The 26,190-nt window shown below is 42.8% G+C and overlaps 2 protein-coding genes across 2 annotated transcripts in view; both read left to right on the forward strand.

The window, feature by feature from the left end:
- The first annotated feature begins 5,297 nt into the window (after positions 1 to 5,297).
- Positions 5,298 to 5,738, forward strand: LOC119967793 (cytochrome c oxidase subunit 5A, mitochondrial-like). The gene has a single exon (XM_038800796.1). The coding sequence runs from the start codon at positions 5,298 to 5,300 to the stop codon at positions 5,736 to 5,738; it is 441 nt and encodes a 146-aa protein (XP_038656724.1).
- Positions 5,739 to 9,337: 3,599 nt separating this feature from the next.
- akirin1 (akirin 1) overlaps positions 9,338 to 26,190 on the forward strand; it is a 29,624-nt gene continuing 12,771 nt past the window's right edge. The window contains exons 1-2 of the mRNA XM_038800784.1: positions 9,338 to 9,889; positions 19,125 to 19,268. Of these exons, the coding sequence (XP_038656712.1) occupies positions 9,694 to 9,889; positions 19,125 to 19,268 (340 nt within the window). The 5' untranslated portion in view covers positions 9,338 to 9,693. The remainder of the gene's footprint in view (positions 9,890 to 19,124; positions 19,269 to 26,190) is intronic.

The following is a 26,190-nucleotide window of genomic DNA, read 5'->3' on the forward strand; positions in this document are numbered from 1 at the left end:
ACTGTTATCAAGCCCACCGCGTCAATTGGGCCATAGCAGAGGACGACGCCCTGCCCACTGACCAACCACTCCAACCTCATGACAACACCCTTCCTTTAGCCCCGCTGTCACAGGTTGCCTTCATATTTGAACTTGACTCAGATGATGACCTCCTTGACCTTGACAGTAACCCTAGCGACTTGCTCAATCTCTCTGAGGACAACGACCCCCGCAACGTTCTAGACCCCCTACGGACACCAATTCACCCAACCCGCTTGAGACAAATGATTGGCTTGACTTTCTCCACACCAATGACTTGCTTCATTTAGGCCCCATGACTGTCTGGCGCCCACCACCGATTTATCCGCATTCTCCTAGCAGCATCGCTTCCACCTCCATGACCACAGACCATAACTACCCTCTGCCACGCCACAACTCAAACCCTCCACTATGGCACCGTGAACCTACTCGCAGTCTAGTGCGCAATGACGGATCAGACAATTCACAGGCCCACGCGGCACCCAGAACGTCTACTGTCATGAACCTACGGACGCGAGTCTGGCGGCCAGGAGAGGTGGATGATTCAAGGGATGAGCCTCTTTTGGGGAATTTAACAGACCAGCTGAGGCATGCACTGCTCTGAGCAGATATCTGAGGTGTCCAGATGATGACAAGTGGACACCTACTAAGAATTAAGGTGCCCAATTTCTGATGGAGCCTGCCCGCCTTCTTTTTCTTCTGCAACCTTTCTTTCTTTTTCAACCCCTGGTTTTAATTCGTCAGCTAGACACACACATCAAACTCATATATGAACACTGCAGAATTCACGCTCAGTAGGACTCCTACGTCGGCAAGACGCCAAATTGAACTCATACATGAAGATTGGCGAATTACCGGTTCAATACGACTCACACGTCGGTGCCATGCCGAATTGAATTCATACAAGTATACCGCAGAATGCATGGTTCAATACAAGGAAGCCCGAATTAAATTCATAGCAGTGCACTGCAGAATTACGACCCGCGATGTAGTACACCGCCAAATTGACATTCTGCACAGAATCCCACCCACATTAACACACACTCTTCCCGTTCTTCACGGTCACTCAGGTAGGGAGACACGTCATTGATCCCTGCCCTGCCTGAGGACTCCAAAACTGGTCAAGTAAAGCTCGGGTAGTGGAGAAACGGCAATTCCCCCACCCTACCTGGGGATCCCACCCACCCGACATGGCCCATACGCACCTCACGGCACCTCCAAACTCTCTAGAATGATTTTCAGCACACTACCTTGACCTGGGCAGGTCTTAATCTTCACTTCAACTCGGACTCTCTACCTTCAGGTTGGTTGTGGGATGTGGAATGTATTTCTACAACGCCTCACACTCTGAACCCCTATCTCTTCAACTCTTTTTCTTTCTAGACCCCTTTGGGTCGTCCCCACATGCTATTTACACTTAAACACACAACAGTTGTTGATCACTGCTGCTATACACTGAATTCCTCTGTGCTCCTGGGACAAAATTTTATAAAACTGGCCGCCCTAAAATCCGGGTGGTTAAGCTAAAGCCTCAACCACCCATGGTTGTGAATAAGATGGAAACTGGTCAGAGAAATTGTCCGCCCACTCCACGCATCGGCCAGACCAGCTGAGAGAAACACATACTTGATTTTCAACACTTTCCTTTAAATTTCTGGTCTCTGTCCTAAACTTATTTAAAACAAAAATGTGGGAGCCACACATGGTGACACTCAATTATCACGGGTAATTGGAACAAGGGAGGAAAAAAAAATACAGATGTTAAACAAGGGCAATAGCACAATACTATGCTTGATCCCCTAGGAATACACGGATGACAGACAAAACTACAGAATGAATCCAGGAACAGTGATTATTGTGCACCTGATGATCGGAGCCACCGGACTCAACTTACAAGATAACCTAAATGTAAAGACAATATAAAACCCTTACCATTACACTCAGGGTACCTATGGTTTGCACCACCTGGTGGAGGGGAATGTGAGGACGGCACCTTTATGGATAAGCCCCGACACAAGCATCCTATTTGGGTATAATAATCAAAGGGCACTGTACAAAAGGCCCAACGGGACCACATCTGCATGCTACATCAGCACAACCAGAAAAGGGAATTGGTGGGAACTTATTAATTAAGGTTGTCCCGAAATTGGATATTTAAAGAGAAGCCCAGGGAAAACATTGGGAATCGGACAAAATTGCGCCGGGACGCTCACTAAAGATAACTTGGTCTTGCACAGAATTAGGATACAACATAAGCCAGCCCCAAACACTACCACCCGACGAACCGAAACCACCACCAGTCAGGATACCACCCAACAACTGTTAGGAAGTGACACCAAGACCCACCTGGTGGGAAGACATTGCAAATTGGAACCCCCTCTCCTACAGAGTCGAGGCCCTCCTCCTGAGTGCGGTAATATATATTGTCGTCCTCACATACCAGCTCCGCAAATGAAAGGCAAAAGTGTCCCACCCACAGATATACACGGTCTGAGCTCCCCTTTTTGGAATTCAATAAGAAGGTACCCTGAGAATGTATGCCTCATGAACGAATGCATGAACGAAAATAAACAACCTCTAAAGAAATAAACAATCTGTGCCTTTATATTACTGGTAAGATAGGTAGAATGAAATAGGATGCAGTTGGTTTAAAGTTTTTGTGTTGTAAATAAGTTCTTTAAATGTATGAGCAAGCAGCATGAGAGTAGATTAGCTTAGAAAGGAACTGTCTGTAAATGAATTTAATTTAAAGATGAAATTTTAGGTAATAATGATTTAACTTAGATGAATGTATGTAATAATGAATTAGTTAGGTAAAACTGTGCAATGCATTTAGGATGGAGTAGAGTAGGACCCGAATTGACCAACAGGTGACTTGGAAAAGCAGGGCAGATATGGGCTTGAGTCTGTGATCCACCACGCTTCGCGTTCAGGATCAAGAGGATGGATATATGGCAATCTAAAATGGCCACTCGCAAAGGATAATGGGAATTTTGGTCAGGTTGGGACATAGGCGGTACACAGCCCCTGTGTATTGCGCAGAGGGAAACCAGACCTAACTGAAACTCACACCTGCTAAAGGTTAATCACCAATTTCCCCAGGACAATGTGACACAGATCGAAATGTAGCGACAGTAGCAGACTCGGGGGGGGGGGGGGGGGGGGGGGGGGGTGGGGGGGTGGGGTGGGGGGGGGGGGGCCTTATATGGGAGTGCATACGTGTCGTGGACAATAGCAGCTAGGACTCGATCAGCCACCGAGGTGCCCGCTCCTAATTGGCCAAAATCGATTAGGCTGATCGAAACCCTATTGCTCCATTGGATCCCGAGTTGGGACCACCCAAAGAGCACGAAAGATCGTGGGATAAGAAGAACTGCGTAACCAGCATTCGGCCTCTTTTGGGAGCGGTATCTGCTCCGACCAACTGCAGCATATCGATCAGCTAAGTTCAAGGACCCGCGATCGCTACCTGAAGGATGAGCTGCAGCCGAGACGAACCAGCCGACACACGTGAGGATCCAGATAAAGGCCTTATCTAACCTGCACAGAGTCGGTCATTTGGAAGTTAAGTAAAGGTCATTATAGTTGTTAGGTGTAGTTTTATAAGTAGCTGCGTGTAGATTATTACGCATAGAACCAAGCCTGTGTTTAATAATAAACAATAATTGAACTAACATACTGGTTGTGTGGTGATTTGTCCAATACAAGGAGCGTACTCGCTTCTTGTGGTTCAGATAAAAGATCAACAATTCAATCTCTTCTCATAGCTAATACCCTCCATACCAGGAAACATCTTGGTAAACATTTTCTGAACTCTCTCCAAAGCATCCACGTCATTCTGGTAGTGCGGTGACCAGAATTGGACAGTGTATTCCAAATGTGGCCGAACCAACGTTCTATATAATTGTAACATAATTTTTGAGCTTTTATACGCAATATTCCATCCTTTGAAGGCAAGCATGCCATATGCTTTCTTTACCACCATTTCCACCTGTGCTGTCACTTTTAAGGATCTATGGACCTGCATGCCAGATCTCTCAGTGTCTATATGCTCCTGATGGTTCTGCAATTTATTTTATAGCTCCCACCTGAATTGGATCTACCAAAATGCATCACCTCGCAATTGTCCGGGTTAAATTTCATCTGCCATTTCTCTGCCCAATTTTGCAGCCTATCTCTATCTGGTTTATTCTCTGACAATCTTTGTCACTATCCGCAATTCCTGCAATCTTAGTATCATCTGCAAATTTGATAATCAGACCCGCTACGTTTTCTTCCAAGTCATTTATATATATTGCAAAGAGCAGAGGTCCCAGTACTGATCCCTGCGGAACACCACTAGTTTCAGATCTCCATTTGGAAAAACACACTTCCACTGCTACCCTCTGTCTTCTACGGCCAAACCAGTTCTGAATCCATCCAGCTAGTTCACCCCAGACCCATATGATCTAATTTTTTGCACCGCTTGCCATGTGGGACCTTATCAAATGCTTTATTAAAGTCCATTTAGACAACATCCACAGCCCTTCCCTCGTCAATCATTTTTGTCCTCACCTCAAAAAATTCAATCAAATTAGTGAGACGTGATCTCCCTCGTACAAAATCATGCTGTCTGTCACTAATAAGACCAATCACTTCCAAATGTGCATAGATCCTGGTCTGGATTCTCCCCACCGATGCCAAAATCGTGCCCAGCACCGGGGCGGAGAACCAGCGGCGGTTCACCAATTCTCCGGGTCCCGAAAAGCAGCGTACTCGCAGAGTACGCCGCACTGCGTATCACCTACATGTGGCCATTGCTGGAGGCCCGCTCCGCCATTCTCTGCCCCTGACCGGCAGAAGTCCCAACGGCATGGACCAGTTATGGTCCTGCCGGTCAGGATACTAGCGTGGTGGCTGCGGACCCACCCGCGGCCGCCACAGTTGGGGGCGGGGTGGTCGGAGGGCAGGGGAGGTCTCATAGGGGTCCACGGTCTTTTTGGGCAGGCAGTCAAGGATGGGTGAGCGGCCAATCAGGGGTACTATTTGGGAGGTCCAGTTCTGAGTTTGAGTCTGAGCCCGCCATGTAGCATGGCGTGGCCGCCGGAGGTCGCCGCCGTGCGCATGTGCGGCCTCTGACCCGGAATTGCGGGAGCCCGTATCTGCAGCTAAAACTATGAATATGTGGCCCTTTCATGCCAGATTTCTGTCATGAAAGGCCACAGGTGCTCTGTGGTGCCAGCGGCGCTTCTCCCTCAGACTCTCAGCCACCCACCCACACACAGACGCACCCCAGCGGCATGATCCGAGCGGTGCTCCGGTACAGCGGCACCGGCCTGGCCACGTGGAGGCGGACAACGGCAGCCCGGCGAGGGCACCCAGCACCGGCACCCCTTCCTTCACACTGGCATTCACATGACAAGCAGGCAACTGATGAGGAGTTTGATGCTTGCTGGGTAACGTACTTCAACAAGCCTGACATTGATGCCTGGGAGCTCAGAAAAGGAATGACCACCCTTATCGAATACGACCTCATACCTGAACTCAAAATTCGTGACGCTGCTCTGAGAGCATGCCGTAGGTTAAACAATCTAACTAGTGCAATCCGCATCCTAGAAGCAGTGAAGGAAAAATCTGGCCATCACAAAGACATCTACCGCTACGTTATTCAAGAACTCAGGCCTACATTGGCTGAACTGGGCATTTCAACCCCAGAGGAGATCGGTCTAGACATATTATAACATTATAACTGGCAGTCTTCTGACCTTCGTCCATTATGATTGTGCACGATGAAAGATGCAACCTAAAATATTACTTTATTGAACATTTGGAGTCTTGTTCTGTCTAATGTATTGTGCCTACCTGTGAACTTAATTCAATAATGGGATGTAGGGCAGCACGGTGGCCTAGTGGTTAGCACAACCGCCTCATGGCGCTGAGGTCCCAGGTTCGATCCCGGCTCTGGGTCACTGTCTGTGTGGAGTTTGCACATTCTCCCCGTGTCTGCGTGGGTTTCGCCCCCACAACCCAAAAATGTGCAGAGTAGGTGGATTGGCCACGCTAAATTGCCCCTTAATTGGAAAAAATAATTGGGTAATCTAAATTTATTAAAAAAAAAATAAAGAATGGGATGAAACATGAAAAAAAAAATGCATGGCCACAGTTTTTATGATGGCGTGGGGACATAGTCCCAAAAACAGAGAATCCAGCCCCCATCTCTGAGAATCTTTTCCAACAATTTCACTATCACTGAAGTCAAGCTCATTGGCCTATAATTACCCGGATTATCCTTGCAACCCTTCTTAAATAAAAAAGAAACATTGTGCGATGATTTTACAGATCAATTAAAAATCTTGGAATACTACTATATTAATCATAACTATACTGTTGACATACATCAACAATTCATTCATTAGTCATTTTTTACTGCAGAATTTTGCATTGGAGATTGCAGAGTCTACCCATCACATTCTCTTGTCCATCCAAAAGGGGGAAAACACACGGGACTATATCATGTTTATTAAAACTACTAAATGATTTTTTAAAATAAGGAATGAGGCAACACATGACCAATGAAATGCAACAAATAAGGAGTAGTGTTACATTTTTTCTAAAATAATAAAAAGAAAAAGCAAATTTTTATCAGAAATATTAAGAGAATCTTTTAACATGGTATGTGACATGGATAGGTCCATGTTAAGTCTTCCATCCAAATATATGCACAGCCTTATTTCAAATATAAATAAAGTCACCATAGTCCCAGATGACCAAAGACTGCTTTCCCTTTAAGGGGAGGGGGGGGGGGGGGGGGCCTGACTGGTGGTGATTTAACCTGACAATCACCACACCTCAGGTCAGGGACAATGTGAGAAGGCGAGCCATTCATAAATAACCTGAGCCAGTACAGAAATTGTGCACTGTTGGCCTCCTCTGCTCATGAACCAGTTATCCAGCCATGAAGGCCCCATCTTCTCAATCTTACCCCTCACCTGAGGTATGGTGATCCTTAGGTTAAATCATCACCACTCCCCCTCAAAGGGGAAAGCAGCCTATTTCAAAAAGATGCTGGCTTACTGAAAGGATATCAATGCATGTCTTTTAGGCATATAAACATGATATTACTCAATTTTGCCAGTGGATAGATTATGAACATAAGCCATTTGACAATCTACTGATTTAATTTCCTTTTCATAATTGATCTGTGCATCAAATAGCTTTACACTAAAACAACGCTAGATATCTAACAGGGTTCCATAAGTTTTGCATACATTTAACATTTCAAAGGCATATGTGGAATTCTGATACATTTAATTTGTAAAGGTATTGACAAAGTTGCTGTAGAACAGATGTTTCCTTTTGTGGGCCAATCTGTGGAATTCACTGCCCCAGAGTGCTGTGGATGCAGGGACATTGAGTAAATTCAAGGACGAGATAGACAGATTTTTAATTAATAATGGGCTGAACGGTATGAAGAACAGGCAGGAAAGTGGAGTTGAGGCCAGGATGAGATCAGCCATGATCGTATTGAATGGGGGAGCGGGCTCGAGGTGCTGAATTGCCTACTCCTGCTCCTAATTCTTATGTTTTTATGTCATGTCTAATGACTTCCTTCTAGAAAACCGGTGTGCTACCTTCTTGTTATAACTGGACAGATTCATCTCATCTTCCTTATAGATCGGACACTTTTTTTAAGAATCCATCCAATAAATCTGAAATAAATTCTGAATAAATTGCCTATCTGAAACTTCAAATGGAAAGGGGTAATAGGAATATTATAATTTCAAGCATGATGCTGATACATGAACTGTAAACAATACATTTAACAGAATAATACTGTAAATAAAGTTGCCATATTCCCAGATGACCATAGGCTGCTTTTCTCTTTGAAGGGGAGAGATAGCTGGTGGTGATTTAACCTGAGGATCACATCTCAGTTGAGGGGCAAGGTTGAGATGATGGGCCTTAATGAATAACCTCATCCAGTACGGGAATTGAACCCACGCTGTTGGCCTCACTCTGCATCACAACCAGCTGCCCTGTCAACTGAGCGAAACCTAGAAATTCATCAAGGGCATCTTTACCTTTTTCTGAGATTCAAGTAAATGAGACATATATTCTTTCAGTATATTATTCAAAGTCAATTTTGTCCTCTTAATTCAATTCAGAGGTGAAAACTGTGACCTTTCTTGTGTTTACCTTTTCTGTGTCTAAAAGGATATTTCACCAAAACCTAACTTGTAAGGAAATAAGGAAATGTATTGTTCTAATAGAAAGTAGAATCAGTAATACAATAATTTTATTAAAAATCCAATGTGTAGCATCCTGATACTCTGGCAGGGTGCTCAGTAGACTACTGCAGTAGTAGATTTCTGTTCACCAATAGTCTGACCTAATTACATAAACATGGAATTGCTAATATAGAGAGCAATAAATGTAATTAGTATCACATTCCACTACAGTTCAGCTGGAGGGTGGAAAATAGTGAGGAGCAATGGTTGCTCTTCTAAATTGATGTCATGTTTAAAGTTGATGATTAACTGGCTGGAGATGCCATTGATATTTTAAAGCAACAACCACAAGTTATTGGTTCTGACTGTACTCAGGAGATTCAGGATGGGAGGGTGAAAATGTTGGTTTAGGACAAGATAGGCTTGGTTGTGATGGACTCCATTATTGGACAGCCTGCTGTGATATACACTTGAATAGTCACCATTTGGATATTATTGGAGAGATGCTGACTGCTGAGGGGATTGTATACATTCTTGCTTGATCACTTCAGAAAATAAATGGAGAAAAGTGAGAAAGAAAATCTCAAAATGATGTATAACAGTATTTCTTACAAAACACATGCAAAACAAACACTTTTTACAGGTAAGTTAACTTGTCCACATTTAGAAACATGTACGTTTTATTTCGTCACCAAAAATATTTTTTGCAACTTCCCCCAATTATTAGTTTGGAAATAAAATTGAATGTCACTTCCAAAGGATGGGTGGAAATCATACTTTAAAAGCTGGTGGAGTTGACGACTTTTCATTTTGAACCTCGGCCAGAGCAGGCCTGCAGAAAAAAGGGGGATACTGTCTCTTTAAATGAAGAAATAAACGTTTCGATAAATGAACTAAGGTGAACCCCGTGCGAACTATATTTGTGCAATGTGTCTCCTTCGACGCATTCAAAGCAATATTAAATGTGTTCCATTTTTGTGCAAGATGTAGAGTAGTTTTGATGAGAGATTGGTCACTGGGTAGATTTAGTGGAGCATGTTGCAGCTTGAGTTGAGTGGTCCTCCCCCAGCAGTGGCAGTGAGTGGAGGTGTCCACATTGTGACGCTAATGATAGTCAGGCTGTTTGCTGGTTGCCTGGCCGGAGACGCCATTGCTGTTTGAAAAGCGAAAGCTGCGAGGGGGCTGAGGGAGAAGCGTCACACAAACAGGGCGGCTTCACTCCGCCATTCTGGAGCTTTTTACCTTTTATTACCAAAAATATCAAACGGTTCGATTGATTGGGCTGCGTTTTATTCCTCCCTCCCCTCTTCCTCCCCCTCCCCCCCCGGGAAGCCGAAGCGCGGAGGTCGGCGAGTTCTCTCCCCACCCCACCGAGCGGTCGGACGTTGCGTTGCCTTCCTGCCCTCGCCCTTTTTTGGGGTTTTTTATTTGGGGAGTTCGGTCGCAGTGTGCGTTGTGTCGGCGGATCATGGCGTGCGGGGCCACACTGAAACGAAGTGTCGAGTTTGACGCGCTGCTCAGCCCTCAGTCCCAGTCCCCCAAGCGGAGGAGGTGTATGCCTTTAACAGGGCCCGGCGCTGGGGCACCGTCGCCCCAGAAGTACCTGAAGAGCGAGCCGGCGGCCTTTGGCGGAGAGAGCTCGTCAGCACATCGGCTCACCCCAGGTATTGGAACGGGGGAGGGGGTGGCGTGGCAGTGGCAAAGCTAGACAATGGCAATAAAAGTGACGATTATTATTGGGTGTTAAAGGTGCAGCTTCCTGGGGAATTCATTCAGTCTTTGTTTCGCAATCTGCTTCATTGCTATTGGACCTACTGCAGCTTTACAAATAGAAGCCCGATATACTACCACCATCAAGACAGCCCCGAATTGTGTACAATATAAAACTGGAAAACGACGAAAAATTTTGATCTTTTTTTCAGCCATCCACCCCCTCACGGCTGCCATTTTCAAGCAAGAGGAGGGAGGGATATTTGACTGCTGCTAAATATACCTCAGTGGTTTCTGACTTATGAAATGTTAGTATGATCGACAAGCTGACAGTTATTTTTTGGGGTGACAAATCTCAATGAGGGATACTCAAAAAACCATGAGAGGTTAATCGACGAAAGCACTATTTCTTGTATTTTGGCCCTACTTCATGGTGCTGTAACTGTCTTCGTGATGTGAAAAAACAATTCTAATCTTGCCTTTAAATCACTCATAGCAATTTAGATATTTAGAATGTAGGAGCAATTACCTGATGGAAAATTTGCATTGGTACAGCATTCTTCATGACCACCGGTTGTCTCAAAGCAAAGAAGACGCTCAGAATCAGTTTTGCTAAATTGTTCTGCTTTTGAACCAGCCACACAGTTAAAATATTTAAAACCTATTCAAATATAATCTATTTAATTTGCAGTTTATATGGTTTGTGGGGGGTTGGTAGTAGGTTGATAGCAGACAATTGCATTAGTTGATCAACTATCTTTAGGCATATTTGCTTTGGTTTTCGAACAAAGATCTTGGACATTCATGATATGAAGAAGCTTGTGGCACATTAATGGAATAAAACTGCAGTTAGAGAATTTTCGAACCCCTGGTATATTGGTTACTTGTATATTTTGGGAAGTGGGTGTTTTTCAAATTAATGGGGTAGGTTAAACTGCAGTGGAATTTTCTAATATATTTACTAACTAATGTTTGGGCTTTTGTGAGGATAAGTGGATTTCAAATGTTTGCAAAGTAAACTAAAGGCATAAATCATTTGTTTAAAGTGGCAATGCCACTTAGTTTGGTTAGTTGTGCTTGGTTGATATGCAAAATGCAGTTCTGCAGTACTTTAAAAAAAAAAATCTGTGACAAGCTTTCCTGATCTAATTTGTACTATGATCTGTGACTTGTATTTGTGTTACAAAATTATCTGGGCGAAGTCGGTGTGAAACACTGATGGAGCTTTGAGCCAAATTGCTTGTTTCTTAGTGGGTATGGTCCCCATCTCTAATATATCAGTTCAGACTGATCTCTAGTGGGGTGTGGGTGTGGGGGCGGAAGGAGGAGAATGTCAGACTGTTAGCATTAATGGAGCAGAGAGGTTTTCCTGTCTGCTGTGACTTAAAAATGTGTGCTTGATGCTGACACTAAGCTTCTCCGAACCGATAAACTTTCATTAGCAAGCATTTTGTATCTTTTTATCTTTCTGGAAACCGCTAATAGTTTTTGATGCTTTGGGATGCCATTTCACGGAGAAATTCCCAATGAATCCATATCAGCACATTGCATGTTAATTGTATGAATGCATCTGACCTGTACGAATGCATCTGACATGATTTGTCATTTAACATTTTGAATTATAGACAGGTCATTCTTTTTATGATGTCTATTTTTGCAAAAACTATTGTGCTCCAGTGTTCTTAATGCAGGATTCATTCGACATCAAATTTATTTTAACTTGAGAGATTCTGACATTGGTGTCTCAGTGATTGCAATTTTACCCAACCTTTTCTGTTCTATTTGCTGTTTATTGTGCCCCTGTGAAGTGTCTTGGGACCTTGTATTAAATGCAAGTTATGTTATACTTGGATTTTTCCTACTGAATTCCATAAATGAGTTTTCCATAAGCTTGCAAATAAACCAAGTGCTTAACATACATAAAAATAAATCCAAAAGTAACTGCTATTCTTTGTAATCCCAGAATGGAAGAATATGGTTCTGTTTGGGGATGGGGTGGGTGGGGAGAAGAGCTTATGCATCTCTATTAATGCATGTTTTTTTTGCTAACTAGCAGGCTGAGTCTTCCATGCTTTCATAGGGGTTGTGTTGTATTCAATTTTGTTGGCGATTGATTAGTGTGTGAATGAGGCTCATTTCTGATTTATAATATTTAATTCAGAAGACAACATTTTAAAATTTAAATTGTTTGGAAAAAAGCAAACCGCCATCTAGCCTAATGCCATTTTTTCTTTAGGCTCCTGGTGCATAGTCCTGTAGGGTATGGCACTTCAGGTGCGTATCCAAGCAGTTTTAAAGAGGGATGCTGGTTTCTGTCTCGATATATTTTGCTCTTTCGAATAATTGCAATTTCACTTTCTGAAGAAGAGAATCATTACAGGGTTTAAAAAGAAGTATTTGGTTTGTTCAAGTATGTCAATAAAATGTGGAACAATTATTCTAGCACAAGCATAAGCCATCTGGCCAGCCAAATGGATAGGAGTCATGAATAATGAAGACAGCCATTCCATTTCCTTATGTTGCCCTTGAGAGGGGAGCACTGAGATCTCTCAAACTTTAGTTGGACTTGCCTTCAGCAGAATAATGGCTTGAATAAATGAATCTAGTGTAAAATAGGTGCAAAATATCAGTTTCTTGTGCAGAGAAAATTTAGTGCATATATTTTACAGTATTGGATTAGTCAACGAATTGTACGAATATAAAATAAGTGGTTGTGGATCATGCTAGTGAGCTTCCTGTTTACCAGTTATTTTTCTTTTAGATTACTTCAATTAATGTGAAAATCTTATCTAACGTTTGGGGATCCTTTCAGTTGTAATTACATCAGAAATTGCCCTATACACTTTGAATGATGTGATCAGTAAAGGCATGTTGCTAAGCAACATTCAAACAAATTTTCTTTTTACCATAGATTCAATTAATGTGATGCAAGAGTTGGAATGGCACAATACATGAACTAGGTTTTTAAATGGGGAAATACTGTCTCCTGGAGTAGAGATAATATATAAGGATAAATCTGGAACTTTACGACAGGGCGAGTATCCTTTATCTGTACATCCAAAAACTGAACGTTCTCCTTGAAAGACTGCAGTTAATTTTGGCAATGCAGCTAATTTGTATGATAAAGCAATATAATATATACTACACAAGCTAAAAAAGTTGGATGTGTGTTGGCAAAAGGCGAAGCAACCAAGTATTTGTAGATGTATATGTGGTGGATCTGAAAACACAAATGTCAATACCAAAATGCAGTTGGCCCCAAGGGTTTGTGAGAGAGGATTTTCAACCTGTATCCTCATGAAAAAAGGGATGAATGTGTTGGTATGCTTAGTGCTCAACTATGTATCTGGGTGGGATCTTTTAACACGAGTTGCAGCTGTTCGTATTTCAATTTTTGAAATATGGAAGAAAATGAAATTCACCAAATGTACATGCTCTGTCGTGTTTTTCTTCCTCTTCGTTTTTAGCACTTTGGATACAAATGACTTCGGAACATAGGCCAATCAACCTCTTGAAATGGTTGAACCATTCAATTAGATCTCTGCTGACCTGAGCCTCCAGTCTACTTGTCTTTTGTTCCAGATCCTTTCTGCAAAGTTCAATTAACCCAGCACCCACTGACTTTTGGGGAGCAAGTTCCAGATTTCCATTATTCTTGTATGGGGGGGGGGGGGGGGAAATAGTTTACTGATCTAGCAATCCTAAATGGTCCAGTTCAAATTTTAATGTTCCAGTTTAAAAAAAAAAAAAATCCCACATTTTAGAACATAGAACAGACAATGCAGAAGGAGACCATTTGGCTCATTGAGTCTGCACTGACCCACTTAAGCCCTCACTTCCACTCTATCCCCGTAACCCAATAACCCCTCCTAACTTTTTTTCCGGGACACCCAAGGTCAATTTAACATGGGCAATCCACCTCACCTGCACGTCTTTGGAATGTGAGAGGAAACCCACGCAGACACGGGGAGAACGTGCAGACTCCGCACGGACAGTGACCCAGCGGGGAATCAAACCCAGAAGCCACTTGTGCTACCATGCTGCCCTAAATATTTTTATTATTTCTCCATTTGCAGTATCAGACCATTTTAAACACTTTGATTTGGATCAAACAATCCTTGACTAATCGCGAAAGCAATTTATATTTCATAGAATCCCTACAGTACAGGAGGCTGTTCAGACCATCGGGTCTGCACCATTCCTCCAAAGGAGCATCCTACCTAGGCTCAATCCCCATAACCCCACCTAACCTGCACACTAAGGGACAATTTAGCATGGCCAATCTGCCTAAACTGCATCTTTGGACTGGGGGAGGAAACCCTCACAGACATGGGTAGAAAGTGAAAACTCTACATTCCCACACAGTCATCGGAATTAAACCCGGGTCCCTGGATATTTACCCAGTCTGCACTCTACCCTTTCAGCCCTGGAATAATTCTGGCACCATACCCCAAACAGAGACTCTGTGAAAGCGAGGCGTGCTGAGCTTAATTTTGAATTCTAACTTCTTTGATACAGGCAAACGTTCCTTTTGTCTTTTCTGGTTTTGTTCCATGCACTAGCTTTAAGTGATTTGTTTACTTGTGCACTCAAATGCTTTTGCTCCTCTGCTACTCCTAGTCTTTTGCTATTAGAATTTCTCAGATTCACTGAATACAGTTCCCCATTTTGGGCTCCGTGTTATAGATTTGTCCTCTTGCTTTATGTCCGAGTAACCTTCTGTTCTTAGCTTATTGTTGAACTGCAAACTTGGCGATACAACTCTTCCTTTTAATCAAGTCATTGCTCATACATGGTGTAAAATGGATACCCCACTATAGATCCTGGGAATCGCCACTACCTCCCTAATTAATCAATTACTGACCGAATTCACACTGCCTCCAATTTCATGTGCACTGATTGATTGTTCTTTCCTGTCTCATTTGTGGAATATTACCATCTCTTCTATATTGACAACATCCATAAGCATCCTTGTAACAACTTTTAGTAACCCATTGAAGTAAAAACAAATGTAATCAGCTCTTGTCCAAATGCTCAGGCATTCTTTTTCTGATTTCCTCCCCCTAACTTGCTTTTAGGTTCCTTTGTGCCTTTGGCATTTTGTCCTCTTGCTCTATGTAAACATATACCATGTGCTCACTTAAAAATCTCCCATTTCATATCTATTATGGACTCCTTTTTTAAAACATGTAGTTGTGAACTTCAATATCCCTCACAAGCTTCTTGCTTAATCCCTTTTTGCACCTCATAACTTTTTATATCCGTGCTACTTTTTTGCTAGATTGCCATGTTTAATTTCTTTATTTTAGATTGAAGCTTCTAATTTATTCACCATGGTTGCTCAACTACTCAAGTAAAAATTGTGGATGCTGGAAATCAGATTAGAAATATTCAGTAGATCTGCCAGTGTCTGTGGGAGAAAAAGCAAGATCACGATTCTGAATGTTGGGCTGGATTGTCCAGCAGTCCTCGAGATCCTGATGTCGGGCCCATATGGGGGGGGGGAATTGGCTGCCAAATACTTACTGTCTTGTTACGGGCAATGAGCTAGTTCCTAGCCTATGAACCCAACTGGAGGGCCACACTGACATCAGGCTTGCAGTGCCATTGTATTTTGCTGTAGTACTGATAAATAGATACTAGGTCAAACTAGTTTTGTTGTACATATACTTGATTGTATACCTGATGAATCCAATCAGCATGAGATGTGAAAATTTTGGGTTTAAAAGGTCTTGTTAAAGCAGAATTTCTAGATTCCACACTTGCATATTTTCCCATAATTAAATTTGAATTGAGCCACAATTATCACACAAGTATGGAGGGGAAAATGGGTCTAAATCCGATTTAAAAACAGCTGGTCTAGCAGCATCTGTGGAGAGAGAAACAGAGATGGCGTTTCTCTGAAGAAGTCATATGGGCTTGGAACGTTAACTCTTGTTTCTCTCTACAGGTGCTGCTAGACCGAAGTATCCATCGTTTTCTGTTTTCCAGTATTTGTAGTATGATAAATACAATAACTAGCAAGTTTCTTGTCAATTGCAGGTACCTACATTGATTTTGAGAAATCTTACACTCCTTGTCATTCTAGCCATTGGCATCAGATTTGAGGGCGTGTTAGTGCTGCAACAGAATAACCAGTATTGTACCCTCCTAATATTGCTCCTTAGACAGTACCTTTCAAACCCATGACCGCTACTATCTAAAAGGACTAGGGCAGCAGACACATGGAAACACCAACGCTTAGAAATGCTACTCCCCATCCTGACTTGGAAATATGTCACTGTTCCTTCACTGTCAGTGGCTCAAAATCCTGGAACTCCCTCCCTCACAGCACACTGTGGGTATACCTACACCACAGGAATTAAAGTGGTTCAAGAAGATGGCTCACCGCCAATCTCTCGAGGGCAATTAAGGTGTGGGCACATCTGTACGTTTTTTTGAAACACAGCCATGTTACATGGTAGCACCTGGTTTCTTTTCACTTCCAAGTGACCATGTAGCAGCGATCAGCAATTTAATGATGTGGAAGTCTAGTATAACTGAATAAGACTGCATTACTGCAAACCACCAAAAGCCTTTCTAGATATTTTGATAGGTGCAAGGGTTCTTTTAATTTTTAAATTTAATTTATATTGCACAAAAGTTAACAATTTTAACCAAACACAAATTAACTTTGTGTCAATGAGAAACTAAACTATTGTTTTTACTGTAAAAAATGTCAAGTTGTGTCCTTCCTTCCACAACGAGGTTTTGTGGTTAGGTCAACTTTTCTGAGTTGGTTTTGTTATGTGCTGATGCTTTCTGGTAACATGACATTTGTCTTTTGGATCTTAGAATAGTGTTTCCCCAGATGTGTCTGCTTTGTAGGCATTCACTGAACTGAATAATTTGAAAACTATTGCAGAGTTTCTGCATTTCTTAATTGAAACTGGATAAATCCACACCGTCCCCATATGAGATGCTTCATGTGCTTTGTTCCCAAGGGGTATTCTGTTGCTTCTGTTTCCATAATATTGGATCAGGGATTATGGGGAGAATAATTTGAGAGAATGGGCTGAGAAACGTATCCGCCATGATTGAATGACGGAGCAGACTCGATGAGCCGAATGGCCGAATTCTGCTCCAATGTCTTTTTGTCTTATTTTCGATGGCGTGAGAATGGGAAATGGTTCCCTTTTAGCTTGGGAAGTTAAGAAAATAAAGGGATTGGTTGGTGAAACGCTAACTCTTGTGGAGATCTTAGCTTGGATATGAGATTCCATTTGTCCGATTTGTACTAAATAATATAAATAATATTTGTGGGATAATGTGCACTCTGCAAAAAGTGAGAAAATGTTCTGGATGGGTGGCACTGGCTAGCACTGCTGCCTCACAGCACCAGGAACCCGGGTTCGATTGTGGCCTTTGGTGACTGTGTGTGGACATTCTCCCCGTGTCTGCATGTGTTTCCTCCCACAGTCCAAAGATGTGCAGGTTAGGTGGTTTAGCCATGATCAATGCGTGGGGTTACAGGGATGAGGAGTGGGTCTAGGTGATTTACTCTTATGGCAGATAGGTGCATATTTGATGGGCCGGATGGCCTCCTTACTGTTGGAATTCTATGGATTAATCAATTTTGTTGGCTTGAAAGAAAATCTCTAAAACTAAATGGATTTATGAAAGTCATCAACTGCTTTACAAAAAAATGCAAAAAAAAAGTAATTGGTAGGTGTCCTGGGTGAAGGAATATTTCCATACAATGGTTTTACAACAGGTCTAGGATTTGATTTTGGTTGTACATATGAACTCAACAAAATTAAGGGGAGTTCGTAGTATATCAATTTAACTGTATGCAGATGATGGGTATTTTTGGGGCTTCACTTGTCCTTTAAATACGAACGGACTCCAACTGTAGTTGGAATAGGAAGTGCATGTTTGTGACATATATCTCCATGAATAAAAGCTTTTATAATTGTGTATAAAGTTGGCTGAAGTGCTATCCTTCACTGCCTTACTTTTGGGAAATGAACATTGTGGAATATACTTTATTTCAACATTTTAAATATAATTTCTCATGTAGAAGTGCCAGTTCAGATGGTCTCTTGCACTGAAATAATATAATAATCGCTTATTGTCACAAGTAAGCTTCAATGAAGTTACTGTGAAAAGCCCCGAGTCACCGCATTCCGGCGCCGCCTGTCCGGGGAGGCCAGTACGGGAATTGAACCTGCGCTGCTGGCCTTATTCTGCTTTTACTTTTCACAGTAACTTCATTTGAAGCCTACTTGTGACAATAAGCAATTTTCATTTATGTACTTCAACCAGCAGGATCCACTAGACCAATACTATAATTAACTTCATAATGTAGTTACTAAGCTCTGCTTCCAAGTTCTCTTTGTACCTTCTGGAAGATGGATTTGATCCCAGATGAAAAATGCTGGTATGTGTTTACACTTAAAACTGGACTAATTGTCCAAATTGCTTGTGGTAGGTTTGTTTCAAAGTCGTGTACCTATCAAATAAATTATGTTGAGATGCTAGTGTTGGACTGGGATGGCCACAGTAAGAAGTCTTAAAACACCAGGTTAAAGTCCCAACAGGTTTGTTTCGTTCCCGGCCTTGGGTCACTTTCCATGTGGAGTTTGCACATTCTCCCTGTGTCTGTGGGTTTCACCCCCACAACCCAAAGATGTGCAAGGTAGGTGGATTGGCCATGCTAAATTGTCCCTTAATTGGAAAAAAAAATTGGATACTCTAAATTTTAAAACAAAAGGTTTGTTTTGAATCACTAGCTTTTGGAGCGCAACTCCTTCCTCGGAAGAATGGAACCTGAGGAAGGGGCTAAGAGGGATCCCAAGTGAAGGTGCGAGAAGATGGAATGTTGCAGGAGCTCCAGCTAATCACTGAATATTTTGCTCATCTTGTTTGCTGACTATAGTGACAATTTTGCAAGTACGAACACCTGAAGTGTGTATCTCTAATTTACAGGTTTTGGTGCATTTTAACTACATTTTTATTCTAATTTGAAAATTAGTGCACAATACATGCTAGGGTTGCCATCATTAATACAGAACAATATTAAACAATGTTTTATAAATTATTTACAGCATACTGTTGTATGAAATTTGTGAATTTTGGTTTTACTAGTTCCTAATGTATTTTGCATTTACATTTTTCTCGGGTCAACCTTTTGCCCTTTTTACGTTGCAGAACAGATATTTCAGAACATCAAACAAGAATATAACCGCTTCCAATGGAGGAGACAGTTAGAAGGAAGTTTTAATCAAAGTGAGACAAACAGTTCAGCTGAGGCATCACCTAATACTTTGTTACTAAATGCACCAAGCTCACCAGGTAAGCAAGCTACCCAATATCTGTTTCTGAAATGTTTGTAAACTTTAAATTGTATAATTAGACAGGGCTTCCAAATTGCAGCTATGTTCGAATAGGAAGATGATACTGTGCACCTTTTACCATTGCCTTTATGGTCTTGGATTTGTGTTGAGCCAGAGAAAATTGACCAATTTAAAATCTGATAATCAAAAGGCATTGGGTCAGGGAAAATAGCGAGGCTACAAGAGCAGGTCAGAGGCTAGGAATCCTGGTGCAAGTAACTTGTCTCCTGACTCTCAAAAACCTGTCTACTGTCTGAGGCACCAGGCAAGAGTGTGATGGAATATTCTCCACCTGCCTGGGTGAGTGCAGCTCCAACAACACCTCCAAAAAGCTCGACATCATCCAAGACAAAGCAGCTACCCCTTCCACAAACGTTCCCCCCTCCATATGGTACATATCTAGAGGTAGATGTGTACCACCTGGAGGATGCACTGCAGGAACTCACCAAGGCTCCGTAAATAGTACCTTCAAAACTCAACTGCTACCATCGAGAAAGACAAGGGCAGTAGATGCATGGGAACACCACAACCTGCAAGTCCCCCTCCAAGCTATTCACCATCCTGACTTAGAAATATGTCTCTGGGACTGGGTCAAGGGAGCTCTCTCACTATCAGCACTATGGATGTATCTACATCACGTGGACTGCAGTGGTTCAAGAAGGGAGCTCATCATCTTCAGGGACAATAAGGCTCGACAATAAATGCGGGCCGAGCCAGCCATGTCCACATTAAAAAAACTTGACCTCCTTCCTCCTTTGCCATTTCACTAAAAGGAATAACATTTTCTTAACAGGAAGGGCCAAATAGAAAAAAGTTAAAAGCCGAACAGCATGTTGCTAAATAGGTCTGCAATCATTTGTTAAAGATCCTTTTTAAAGGAAAGAATAGTTGTAAATCTAATTTTAAAAAAATATATTTTTACACTCCTATTTCACAATTTTTCTCCCGAATTTACACCCAACAACACTCAATAACCAGCAACAAATATCTCAAATCCCATAACAGTAACAACGATCCCATCCTCCCACCATGCCCAGACATCAGCCTGCATGTTAACATAAACAAATGACAAAGAAAAAAAAAAGGAATCCGGGATTACCCATAGCCATCATCAACATACACAGCCACCCCCCCCCCCCCCCCCCCCCCGCCCCAAACTAATGTTCGATGTTATCCAGTTCATGAAAGTGCATAATAAATAGTGCCCATGACTTGTAGAACCCCTCCGAGCTTCCCCTCAGTTCGAACTTAACCTTCTCAAGGGTCAAGTATTCCAACAGGTCCCCTCGCCACGCCAGGGCACAGGGTGGAGAGGCCGCTCTCCATCCCAGCAGGATCCGCCTTTGGGCGATCAATGAGGCGAAGGCTATGATATCTGCCTCCGCACCCGTTTCCAACCCTGGCTGATCCGACACCCCGAATATGGCCTCCCGGGTCCAGCTTCACATGCACCACCTTGGAAATTACCCTAAACACCACCTTCCAGTACTCCCCAAGCTTTGAACAGGACCAAAACATATGAACGTGATTAGCACCCCCCCCCCCCCCCCCCTCCCGCAACGTTCACACACATTTTCTACCCCTTCAAAGAATCGGCTCATCCTTGCCCTCGTGAGGTGTGCCCTGTACACCACCTTCAGCTGTATCAGCCCCAACCTCTCACACGAGGTGGAGGCATTCACTCTCCGGAGCACCTCACACCAGACCCCCTCCTCTATAACCTCTCCCAATTCTTCCTTCCACTTCGCTTTGATCCCCTCCAGTACTGCCTTATCCTTTTCCAACATAGCTTCTTATACCGCTGACACTGTCCCCTTCTCCAGTCCACTTGCCGCCAGCACCTCCTCCAACAACGTGGAGGCCGGTTCCTCCGGGAAGCTCTGTATCTCCTTCCTGGCAAAGTCCCAAACCTGCATATACCTAAACACTTCTCCCTGCTCCAGCCCATACTTCGCTTCCAGCTCCCACAATCCTGCAAATCGACCCCGAGGAAACAAACCTTTTAGAGTCTTAATCCCCTTCTCTTGTAAATCTAATTTTAAAGTGAGAGGAAAGAGCATTTTATTAAATATTTTTCTTCTAGGTAAATACTGTAACTTTGCATCCAGTATACTTGGTGCCATGTGAGATCAATTGTTTTTGCTTCCACCACCCACATAACCAGGCTAGTGCTTAGAGTAGATTTGTTTTGTTCAGAAAATTGGAACTGCCATTTATTGATGCTTTGTTCCTTCCATCTGGAATTGTAATGGTCGTCTTTCAATTTTTTAAATTGTTTTCTTGCAGTCTAAGTTGAGTAAATATTTCTGCAAAATCTTTTCAATCAATTCAAATTCAGGGTGGCTTGATACTAGCTGCACTTTATTAACTCATTAACCTTACTTCATTCGCACTTTAATCTTTCTTGCGTCCATCTTTCCTGACGATGGCATCCTGAGTTCAAAATCATAGAATCACAGAATTTACAGTGCAGAAGGACGCCATTCGGCCCATCGAGTCTGCACCGGCTCTTGGAAAGAGTACGCCACCCAAGTCCACACCTCCACCCCATCCCATAATCCAGTAACTCACCCAACACGAAGGGCAATTTTGGGCACTAAGGGCAATTTAGCATGGCCAATCCACCTAACCTGCACATCTTTGGACTGTGGGAGGAAACTCCGGAGGAAAATCGGCATTAAATAATCCTACGCAGGAATCGATTATGAAGGATGTAGTAGCAGAACACAAGTCAATATGGTTTTGCGAAGTGGAAATTGTGTTTGATTAATTTATTAGAGTTGAGGTTGTAACCCACAGGTGAATAAAGGGGAAGGGAAGATTTCATGTGCTTGGCTTTCCAAAAGCAATTTGATCGAGGTGTCACATAAAAGGTTACTATTACACAAGATATTAGAGGTGATGATATTAGCCTGAATGGAGGATTGGCTAATTAACGGGAAACACAACAGTTGGGATAAATGGATAATTTCTAAGTTTGCTGATCAAAAATAATAGGTGGGAAAAGCAAGTTGTGAGAAGGACAGAGTCTGTAAAGTTACACTGGTAAGAAAGTGAGCAGGTGTGGCATTATTTAAACACTTTGGTAGCAAGAATAGAGAAATAAAATATTTGAATGGCGAATGCTACGGTACAAGATGGCAAATAGAATGTTGGCCTTTATTGTAAGAGTGGTAAAATATAAAAGAAAGTTTGTTTTTTTTCTGCAACTGTGCAGAGCTTTGCTGAGACCACACCCGAGTATCGTTTCGTGTTTGATCCCCTGAGGGATCTACAGCTTCATTGGGTTCATATATCAGATGCAGGCTGTCTTCTCCCAGTTCAGTCAGGGCAAACAGACAAGGAGGACAGAAGAAGCACTTCAAGGATGTGCTTGAAAGCCGAAGCAATGTAAAATTGACATCAATGCCTGATGACCATTATCTTGGACTGAACCAGATGGTGGCAGTGTCTGTGAGATGGATCTCCGCATTTTGAGGCCCAACAACAACAAAATGAAGAGGTAATGCAAGCGTGATGAAAAGAACATGCCATGATCCGAACTGATACACAACCAGACATCCTACATGACGACAAATGCCCCATGTGTCATATTGTGCAGATCTCCGATCGGCCTCCTGGAAGTGTATCGTTCTTGCTAGTGAGCTTGAGCCAATCCTCCGATTTTAAAGTGTTGTCTTAGAGGAAAGGCTTGACCATGTGTCTCATTCTCCTAAACTCCAAGAAGCAATCTTATTGAAGCGCACATAATTCTGAGGGAGCTTAACTGGGTAAATGCTGAGAAGATGTTTGCTCTTTTATGGGGGAATCTAGAACTGAGGGTGGGAACATGGTTTAGAATAGGGGTGTCCTATTTAAGGCTAATATGAGGAGCATTTTCTCTTGAGGCTCCTTAATTTCGGGAATTCTTTACTCCAGGGAGCAATGGCGGCTGTGTAATTGAATATGTTCAAGGCTGAGTTATAGATCTTTGATTTTCAGTGGAGTCGAAAGTTGCAGGGAGCAAGCAGAAAAGTGGAATTGAAATTATCTTGAAAAACGAGTAGGCTTGAACGATCGATGGCCTACTCCTGCTCTTGTGTTCTTATCTATATGTTTGTCTGTCTTGCTTATTTGTGTCTTGACAAACTTCATTAAGGTCCTTGGTATAATCTCAACCAAACTCTGTGAAATTATATCTTTAGTTGACCTCTAACTGTTCCCACTGAAGCAGCTTTGGGCATTTAGCTGGGGATTCTCTGACCCTGTTGACACGGTAACTCAGACCTGTTTTAACCAGCCTCAATCATACATTCCAAGAAAGAATGTGACCAATTTTTAAATAAACTTCCATATCTCATCCGTTTTCACGTAAGTTATATTCTCAAACACCTACATATTATTTGGTAAGGGAAAGCATCAGGTGACATGCAGCCAGGGAAGATGAGGGTGGAGCAAAAAAGCTAACAAAACGACAGACAGCCATTTTTAAAACTTTATTCGTTTTATGGGATGTAGGCTTCGCAGGCTGGACCACCATTTATCGCTGATGCCTGAGGGTATTTAAGAGTCAACGACATTACTGTGGGTTTGGAGCCACATGTAGGCCAGACCAGAAAAGGATGGCAGATTTCCTTCCCTAAAGGACGTTGGTGAACCAAATGGGTTTTTAAGGCAATTGGCAATGGTTTCATGATCATCATTAGACTTTTAATTCCAAATTTATTTATTTTTTATTGAATTCCAATTCCACCATCTATCTGCCCTGATGGGATTTGAACCCAGGTCCCCAGGGCATTACCCTGGGTCTCTGGATTACTAGTCCAACGACACTATCACAACGCCACTGCCTTCCATAATTAAAGAAAGGGAAGATGATACTGGAGCAAGATGATACTGGAGCAAGAAGGTAAGTGTTGACGGAGTGACCGAATGCAAGAAGAACAAATACTGCAAGTAAAAGAGCATGGCTGTTTAAGGAAGCTTTCATCTCCTTCATACTTGAGTCAGCCCAGAATATCATATTGGCAGTAGATAGCAATATGTGAATTTTATGGTGCAACAAAATGGGGGAAAAAGAGCTGAGGGCTGAGGATCACCAAGAAATCTCTTTTTGGCTCAAGGAGGGAGAACTTTTAATATGGTCTATCTTAAATGATTTAATGGTTCAACAAACACTGAAAATGCAGACAGTGACACTGAAAACAGCAAATTACAGATATTGCCTTTGCCATTCATTAAAACGAAGACTTAGTTGTGCAATGGGAAATTACCAAATCCCTTTGTTTCTGTGCCAACAATCTTTGGAAATAAACAGGAGTGACTAATCCTCTTTGAGGTGTAGTTGTGCCAATTTGAAGCATGGGTTTGCAAGGTTGAAACTCTGCCTTCATAGTCGACCGTTGTGAATTGGAATCTTGTCTGCTTCGGTATTTCCATCTGCTTTAAATGCTGCAAATTCACCTGACCAATAGGGAAACATGTCCATCTAACAGTTGGAACCACTGACTTTGATGCAGCAAACCCTTGTTGAGAACACATTCTCTGTATGTGCTGGCAGACGTTGTTTAACTCTAGTCAACAATCGAGACTTTTATCAATAATGTGGAAATAGTTGGGTTGTACAGGCTCTAATAATAAATGGAAAGGGCCAGTGGAAATAGTGGGTCCACTGCACAGACGGAGGCATGAGAACTGGCTGTTACCACTGCAGTTAAGGGATAGGTCATGGGTTTCAATGACTTGCTAATGCTCCTGTGTTTAATTTGTTATTAAATTTGCTTCCATTGAAATATTAAGGGCGGGATTCTGTGATCCTGAGGTTGTGTTGACACCGTTGTGTTTCTCGATGGCGTCAACACGGCCTCCAAATTGGCGTTTCTGGCCCCTACAGGGCGCCAGCATGGCACTGGAGCGGTTCACGCTGCTCCAGCTGCTGATCCCTGCATCAACTGGGCGCCACGGGATCTGCGCATGCGCCGTGGCACCGGCGCCAATGCGCGCATGCACAGTGGCTTCCTTCAACGTGTCGGCCCGAAGAAACATGACGCAGGACTACAGGTGCTAGCGTGGAAGAAAGGAGGTCCCCAGCCAGAAGCCAGCCTGCCTATCGGTGGGCTCCGATCATGGGCCAGGCCACATCGGAGGCCACCCCCCCCCCCCCCCCCGACCTTTCCATGGCGTGTTCCCGTCAGCTGAGAGCAGGTGTGGACGGCGCCGGCGGGTGTTTTTTCGACGACCGCGCGGCCCATCCCGGGCTGAGAATCCGCAGCCCGGCTGCGTAGAGCGGCCCCCGACCAGCACGGCGCCAACCACGCCGGCGCCAATGGCACCAATTCTCCCCTCTGGAGAATCGCGTGCCGGCATCAGGGCGGTGTGGCGCGATTCGCGCCAGTCGTGGGGATTCTCTGGCCCAGGGCTGAGAGAATCCCGCCCTAGAAGTTTCAATTTTTTTTTCTAGCACAAAACTAACTTGATTAATGGGAAAAAACACTGAACAAGTTGGAAATCTTTGTCTGACTGGGCAAGCAGGAAAGAGAGGAAATGCATACTAAAAAGTCTGGAATCTCCAGGCTTTTCAAAAAAGAGGAGAAATAATTCCACTTCATGCGTCCCTTTTCTCCGATCTCTTCCTTTTTTGTTCTTTTCGGCCTGTTTTGACATCATGACTTTGAAAGTGAGTTGAACATTTATGTAAAAATACTAATTTATTCTATTTAGTTATCTGGAAACTTGCTCATTTTTAGATGAATCTGTAAGATTTGCCCATGGTTATATATGTGCAGCTATAATATTTTGTTGTGTTGTGCAGTTTGGCTGGAGAATCTGTACAGGTTAGTTTTAACAAAAGCATGCAACATTAAAGGTCTGTAGAGGACCACATTAATATATATCAGTTTTAT

This window comes from Scyliorhinus canicula, chromosome 1 (assembly GCF_902713615.1).
Source record: "Scyliorhinus canicula chromosome 1, sScyCan1.1, whole genome shotgun sequence".
Taxonomy (NCBI): domain Eukaryota; kingdom Metazoa; phylum Chordata; class Chondrichthyes; order Carcharhiniformes; family Scyliorhinidae; genus Scyliorhinus; species Scyliorhinus canicula.